Below are 8,335 nucleotides of genomic sequence, written 5' to 3' on the forward strand. Positions count from 1 at the left end.
GATGAGGTGCGTGCTCTCCGACCTAACACAGCCCATCCCGGTGTCACTGAAGCAGATTTTACTGACAACATGCTTGTCTTTGCACGATGCACCAGGGTGACTTATGAATCTTTTATCAAAACTGGCCTAATTGCTTAACCATCCATGTCCCGGTCCAGTGGTGAAAGGAGGGGAGGAGGGGACTGGGCATGCCATAATGGACATAAAAACAACATGCAAGGACGCCAGCAAGCATGGGTCCACACTTGAAAGGTCTGCCTTTTTATGGAGTTCTCTTTCTATTTTCATATGGATTTCATTCATGCAAAGTGGCCCCATTGTGCACATTTTGTCTCCTTATTGTGAGTGTTATAGTGTTCCTATCAACAATGCACTATAATGATTCTCCAAATAAAGTCATTTAGAGCCATCCAGGGAGAGGGTTGAGCTCATTTTCCCTGTTATGCATGTGTATAAGGAAGGTTGTAAGAGGTTCCCTGTTATGAATACAAATCAGTAATAACCGCAGAAAATAACCATATCAACATCTGGTCAATTTCAGTGCAAATCAGTGCATCAACGTCTGCAAATTTGTGTGAATGCAACCCAAAACAGCTCAGTTCAGCAAGCATCCCCCCTATCCATCTGCTTATTTTCTTAAGTGTTTACTCTGCTGCTGCACACAAAAACAAGCAACAGTACACAGCTTCCTGTCCTTTCCCTTCTGTTCTCACTCCCACTCTCTGCCCTGTTTCACAGCAGAGGAAGCTGCTGCCGTTCTTCTGCAGCAGGAGGGTCAGAGATGAGCTGTAGTTTGGGAAAACAGCGAAGAAGAGAGATAGAGGGAGCGAGAGAGAGAGAAGATCGGACTGGATGAGAGCCTGTGGGGACTTTTTTGACTCCCAAACCATCTTCCCCTCTCCAGTTCCTGGGAGCCGACACAGGCCAGTCCCAGGAAACTCCCTGCTATTCCTACTCTGTGGACATAACAGCTGCAGATTCTCACTTTTCACTGGCTGTTGGTCGTTTGAAGTCAACCCCAAGCAAGGGAAAGAAAATCCTATTTTATTTTTACAGAGGAGAAAATGTGGCAATTCTCACAAAAGCGCTCAATCTTGGATCTATCAGTTCTGAATTCCCTGATCTGTACCTTTGAATAAACAGTGAAATAAAAACCGTCAATTCTTTTACACAGAGTCTCCAAAATCGATGAAAATACCAGTCATCTCGGTGTGAATAACAATATTATGGGTTAGTTTCGCTCCTCACAGCTGGCGTTTAACTCGAATCCGTTTTCCAAACGTTTTTCCCTGAATATGTCAATATCAGGGACTGTGTGTACGCCTGTGCGCATAATTACAGATGCGCCATTCCTCCTAAGCTGTCATTAGAAAAGGGAATGGGAATGACTCCAGGCTACAACCACCGCTCGCGGTTACGTAACATGCGCCTCTCGGATCCTGTCTCATCTCGGAGACAACTGAAAACACCCTGCTGCTTCCCTTGCCTTTTGTCTGAGGGGATGTTGCTCGTCATAACACTAAAGCTGTTTTTTATTCTTTCTTTAAAGCTTCCTGCATTTTTTTCATTTAATTTATTATCAAACTGCCCCCTTTGTTGTTTTTTGTCTTTGTCTGCTGCGCTCTGTTTGTCTGAGGCACCGTGCATAAATGTGGCGCAGTTCTCCACATGTCCGTGTGAGGGCGCAGTGAGCCTGGCTTCGTCTCATCCAGGGATGCTGGTGGCCCTCAGACAAAAGAGAAAATGATATTGAGAGCAGCGCAGGAGAAGGGCAGTAGGGTACATGTGTGTGAATACACAAGTGTGTGATATGGTTATTTATTTCAACATTACTTTAACCCTCAATTTATTAGGCATATATTGTGTCTAATTAGGACAAGCTTCCTTCCAAATGATAAGCAGGAGTAATTTATTTTAAACATATGTCCTTCAGGCAACATAAATGCTTCGTTGTGTCCAATAAATAAATAAATCCTATCTGAGGGTTTTCAGGGGGTTGATAGTTTTAAGCTCTGCCCTTCACCTGGACGGTTAAAGCCCTGCAGGTTAGCAGTAACATTCAATCTGCTGAGATGCCCTTGAGCAACCAGAGCAAGACTTCAAATCACTAACAGCCCCAGGGTTTATTGGACTGTTTCAAAGCTGATCTTTGGTTTGACATCCCAGTGGAGAGAGGGGGAGAGAGGAGAAAAATAACAGTTTTCCTGAGGCAGTCAATAAAAGAAATTTACTTTTTATGTTTCTTCCCTTCGCCTCACACCAACTTGTATTTTTTTTCTTTGCTTTCATTCTTGCTGCAATGTTTAGGCTATTTTCTCCATTCACCTTGAAAGAAAGGCTCCTTGCCAGCCTGTCTCCCGCGCCGCAACAAACCCAAGGCCCGACTGTACCCCCCGCCCCCCCCTCACAGCCTGAGAGGGCGGAGTCAACTCTCCTCCCGCAGAACTGAGTGTATAACACTCTGCAGCCAGCCACAATGTGTGTCAGAGGACTGTCTGTGCTCCTAAAGTAGATGACTGCTCTAAATCTGGTGTCTATATTACTGACTGCGAGATACGAGAAGAATTGGTTCGCACGTTATCATCCCGAGTCAGGACAAGGTGAGCATCTTCCCATTTTAGAGCTTATATGTAAATAAAAATGTTGTTTATTTTCCACATTTTTAACACCAAACATTTCATCTGTTGGATGTGATTGTTGTCAAACCATGTGATTTTTGTAAACATGCCTTTTTTTAAATCCTAAAATCATTTTCTGGCGTGTTTAGTCAGTGGTGTGGCCATGTGTCCTTTTGCACAGTTTGTGCGTCACGGTCACATATACTCACATACTCCTTTGAGATTTGTGCGGTTTTTAAACCCCACAGAGGAGTGAGTGTGGAATTTAGTGAAGCAGACTGTATGTCTGTGTGTGGGCTTTCACTCATGAGTCGTTTTCAGGTGTGATAGAGGACAGACGGAATGATCAGAGTCGCTCTTTCAGTCTTTTTTGGAGGACTAAAGTATCTTTTGTTGCTCCTCAGGTCTTTCGATTGTGGGATAGAATGCCGGCGATCACAAGTAAAAACTCCGATTTGGAGTTTGACTCCCTACAACCGTGTTTCTACCCGGATGAGGACGACTTCTACTTCTGTGGTCCCGACTCTGCGCCACCAGGGGAGGACATCTGGAAGAAATTCGAGTTGTTGCCCACTCCGCCCCTCTCCCCGAGCCGAGCAGCGCTACCGGGGGAGCCGGCGTCTACCTCCCCGGAAGTAGACCCTCTGGGCTTCGGTTTGGGGGACCCTCTGGACTGGGCTTCTGAGCTGCTGCTCTTGCCCGAGGACGATATATGGGGGGCGTCCGACGATGGGGACCTGTTCGGCTCAGTTATGGATACTACTAACCCCAACAGCATCATTCTTCAGGACTGTATGTGGAGTGGCTTCTCCGCCAGGGAAAAGCTGGAGCGGGTGGTCACGGAGAAACTCGGAAAGGCTATTTCGACAGCCACAGGGGGCGGCAGCAGCGGAAGGAGCGTGTGCGTCAAGGTGCCGGAGGTGGTGAGCCGCAGCTCGGTGTCAGAGTGCGTGGATCCCACGATAGTCTTCCCTTTCCCGGTCCACAAGAAGAACGGCAGCAGGGACTCAACGGGGACCGTTAACACATCCGCGACGCACGCGAGCAGCCTGAGTGATTCCGGTAAGAATAGCTTAAAGCCTTTGTTTTCTTTTTAACAGAAATGATAGCGCCAATAATTCACACAGAAACTGAAGTATCACATTTGAGTGCCTTTGTTGTTGTTTTTATTATTGTGGAGCTTGTTCATATGACTGGCCCAGAATCGGATTATCTCGTTACATTCCACGCACACACACTCTCTCTCTCCCTCTCTCTCTCTCTCTCTCTCTCTCTCTCTGTCTCTTTCTCAAACTCACACACACACACACACACACACACACACACACACACACACACACACACACACACACACACACACACACACTAGAGTATAGTGACACAGTGAACGAGGTTTATGTAATCAGCGGGCTCTTCATCCGGCAGATGGCAGTAAAATGGGGAATTGTGTGCCTTCTTGAACTCAGTTGGCATCCGAGCCAAACAAAAAGACAGCACACAGTCAGTGAGGGCAGCAGCCGGCGCAGGTTGTCGGAGGGAAGAGATGAAAAGGTGTTCAATAATGCGATGAGCTGATAAAGTGTCAGGTTCACGGCGCACGAGTGCTCCCATTACGCATGGATTAAGGGGACAGTTTACGCACAGTGGGGGAGAAATTGGCACTTATTTGGGACAGCGTTGACAACTGTCGCTCTGAGGTCAACTCACAACTAAAATTAGCCCCAAGAACAACAAAGGGAGTCACAATACTTCAGTGATGACCAAGCACAAGCAGAAATACGCAACGATTCTGGTTACTTTGAGTATAATGAAGGATGTGTTTATTGGGAAATGAAGCCTGTGTGCATCTAATCGCCCTAAGACTTCACCTCCCATCTATTACCGCCTATGAGTTCCCTAAACAAACACTCACGAGCGCTTATCAGCGTGTTTTCGCTGTGAAACAGTAGTACAAAGGCCTCCAGCTTGGCACAGAGGGCAGACTCAGCCAGCCTTGCCAAACACCTCCTCCAAAGAGAAGAAAAGAGAGCACAGAGGAGGGCCCAGGCTGGCTGGCTGGCTGCTTCTCCTTCTTTTAGGGAGGGTGACAGCTTTGAAACAAGCGCTCCATCTCGACAGCTGTCTCCCTGGCGCCGCTCCAGCTCCGAGGCTTAAAAAGGGGGTGGTGATCCGATCGCCTGCCGCACCACCACCATCCCGGGGCGCTCAAATGCGCTTCCGCCGCTCGCAGCGTTAAGACGCGTCCTGCTTTTTGTAGTTTCTCATCAAAGAAGCCCATTTTTTAAAGCTTTTATTCCCATATCTAAATCAATCTTTCTATTAAAGAGCCCTTCATGTAGGGAGATACATGGAATGTGCGCACAGAAAGAACACTTTATCTTAATGCTTAAGGCTAATATTTTATCTCTACGCGCAGAAATGCCGAACCCTTTCTTCTATTTATATATTTCCAGCTTCAATAACTGAGCTGTTCCCTTCTGAGGGAGAAAAAAAACACCAAACAAGCTCAATCCCAGCTTCACATGTGGCAATCCGGCCACGCCCCCTCATCCAGCCAGCTGTGCCCAGCTTTGTTTTGATGGCAGCAGCCAGACTGTGAGTGTGTGCGTGTTGTCAGCATGCCTCTGATCAGCTTGTGTGTGTGTGTGTGTGTGTGTGTTGAGACAGCATCCTAGTACAACTGCATCTGAAGTGGGTTACTGTAAGCTGTAAAATGCTATACTCTTCACATGCTCCTGAGCTGATAATGAGAGCCATTTTTACCACAAAGGCATCATTTCTTTTTAAACTGGGCCTCACACTCATGTGTGTGTCTCACCACTGCCCCACTTCCTCTCATCTTCAAAGGAAATGGTTCATGATAAAACTCAGCTGCTTGGCCTTGATTTCAAAATCGAAGGTATTAAAATGAAGCTGGAAAAGAAGCAAGACTTTTTTTTTCTTATTTTAGTTCAAGAGAGGTCAAAGTTGAAGGGAAGTTTCCTTAATTCCTCTGATACTGAAGTGAAGTTCTTAATGCCTCGTCGAGACCCGAGCTGCTCTGATAGACTGAAGGCGTCTGACTTAAAGCGTCTCGTCTCGCTGAAGAAGATTAGGAGAAGTTTTGAAGGAGGGATCCAGTCTGTCTGTTCAGCACTGAGACTCAACATGTCAACGCCTGCAGGCTAGATTAGCCGAGGAGTGACTGACACTAAGCATTAAGAGGGTTCTGCTTATGAAAACAGCATTGAGCAACACTCTCGCTCCCACACACACACACACTCTCTTGATCTAACATATATGCACACTCACATACATACCTGTCACCTGCTGGTACACATACATGGCATTGTGGAAATATTTGGTGTCAGTGTGATTTAGTCGCTCACGTTCTGTTTTCTTTCTTCCCACAGAAGAAGATGACGACGATGATGATGATGATGATGAAGATGAAGATGCAGAGGACGAAGAAGAGGAGGAGGATGACGATGACGATGAGGAGGAGGAAGAAGAAGAGGATGAGGAGATTGATGTGGTTACAGTAGAGAAGAGGCGATCCACAACCAGCAAGGCGCAAACAATGACCTCAGGCACCGTCAGCATGTCTGCGCACTCAAAAAGCCAAGACTCCAGGGCCATAAACTCAGGGTCTGGGGGTCAGACGGGTCGGTACGTAAGCCGGGCCCCCCAGGAGCTGATCCTGAAAAGGAGTTCAGTCCACCAGCAGCAACACAACTACGCAGCCCCCTCGCCGTATGCCTCAGACGACGACCCCACCCCACCTCCAAAGAAGCAGAAGACATCAGACGCCCCACGACCCCCAACGAGAACCATCTCCTCCTCATCATCGTCTTCCTCTACGTCCTGCAGCTCCTTCACCAGCACGTCAGGGACGCGCAGCAAACGCAGCGCAAGCGGGGACAGCAGCCCGCGGGGCAGCTCCGACTCAGAGGACAGCGAGCGCAGACGCAACCACAACATCCTGGAGCGCCAGCGCCGCAACGACCTACGCTCCAGCTTCCTGACGCTGCGAGATCACGTCCCCGAGCTGGCGCACAACGAGAAAGCGGCAAAGGTGCTCATCCTGAAGAAGGCAACAGAGTACGTGAGCTCGCTGGAGACAGAGGAGATGAGGCTGCAGCAGGAAAAGGACAGGCTGCAGGCCCGCAGGCAGCAGCTGATGCGCAGGCTGGAGCAAGCAAGGACTCGCTAACAGACAACCACTACAACACGGAAACACTCACATATACCCTGGATAACCCCCCCTGCTTACACACACACACACACACACACACACACAAACACACATAGGCCTACACACTTAAGCACAGACACACAGGCCTGCATATCTGTTCATCTCAGAGGACGTTTATCTTCAGGCGACACACACACCTGCAGGAGAAAAGAAGAAGGAGGGGGGTTGCTGCAGGGATGCTCGGACTTTCACTACCGCCACTTTTTTTGCACATTTGTTGACGTTAAGAATGTTTAGGGTTTACTTTTTCAATCCAGTCACATTGAGGAAAGATGAAAAGAAAAGAACGAGGAAGCAGAGAGGACACACCTTGTTGTTTTTTGTAGGTCTTCCCTTCCTCTGTTTTTTTTGTATCATTTCTATTTGTACCTTGTTTTGTTTTTTTGTACTCACTGTGACACCAGCCTGGAATCTGAGTGATTCCCACATGATGGATGGATGTCCGAGGGCACTTTGCTTGGGGAGTTCACGTACAAAGAAGCAGTGCACACTTAACTTTGCCTTCACCACTGCAAAAAAAAAAACTCAATAAACTGAAGAGACTATGATGATGATGATGAGGCGCTATGGTTCACAGAAACGATGCCACTACAGGTTCTCTCTCTCTCTCACTCCCTCGCTCACACTGGTGCTCAAACCAAGTTCAGTGGATGTATAACTGTGCACCTTGCTAGCCGACACTTTTGTATATAACAATAGTGTACAGACAAAATAATACACTCAGATCTGCCTTGTTTTGTAAAACATTTTGTCTTTGTTTTTTTATACATGTCAGGAAGCTGCCAATAACTAGACTGGAAGTTTATATACCTTTAAAGTACTGTAAGGCCTCGATTTTTGAGAGTCATGAACTTTGTAATATAACAATATATTGTTTTTTTCTTCTCTTTTTCTTTGTATTGTATCATATTACTAATTCTACACACCTTTATGCTTTTAGTGTGAACCTGATACATACTAAATTTGATACTTATATTTTCGTATGAAAATGAGTTCTCGGTAGATATCACTTTATCTCGTCAGTTTTTCTCCTTCTATCTCAAATAATTCTTTTGTACAGAAAAAAACGTGTTCTATCCTCATGTACCTGGCCTTTTTACTTTCTTCTTTTGTTTATATTTGTAACTATCGGGTGCATAGAACTGGGTAAACGGATATAAGATGTTTGTTTTTTTCACTTTTAAAATGTACATTTAGTGCTGCAACTCATAGCACTTTGAAATACCTCATTTTGAAAAATAAATAGACATCATAAAACCGTAATGCTTGCGTTTTGTGGTTGCTTTTTATCCCCCTCACCCTTTAACCCCATCCCTCTTTCATATCCGTGTCCTTTTCCCTTCTGCTGTATTTGTTTTCCTGCTCCAAAAAGACCCATCCTGACAAAGAAATAAGAGTGTCTTCTGAATCCTCTCTGTCTCAGCACCCTGCGGCTGCCTCCCCCTCGCTAGCCTCTCACACCCACCCACACACACCTACGCAC

The 8,335-nt window shown here is 46.5% G+C and overlaps 1 protein-coding gene across 1 annotated transcript; it reads left to right on the forward strand.

The window, feature by feature from the left end:
- The first annotated feature begins 2,441 nt into the window (after window positions 1-2,441).
- On the forward strand, window positions 2,442-8,115 carry mycn (MYCN proto-oncogene, bHLH transcription factor). The gene is made up of 3 exons (XM_034699068.1): window positions 2,442-2,600; window positions 3,023-3,680; window positions 6,011-8,115. The coding sequence occupies exons 2-3, from the start codon at window positions 3,044-3,046 to the stop codon at window positions 6,808-6,810; spliced, it is 1,437 nt and encodes a 478-aa protein (XP_034554959.1). The 5' UTR covers window positions 2,442-2,600; window positions 3,023-3,043; the 3' UTR covers window positions 6,811-8,115.
- Window positions 8,116-8,335: the final 220 nt, after the last annotated feature.

This window comes from Notolabrus celidotus, chromosome 13 (assembly GCF_009762535.1).
Source record: "Notolabrus celidotus isolate fNotCel1 chromosome 13, fNotCel1.pri, whole genome shotgun sequence".
NCBI lineage: Eukaryota > Metazoa > Chordata > Actinopteri > Labriformes > Labridae > Notolabrus > Notolabrus celidotus.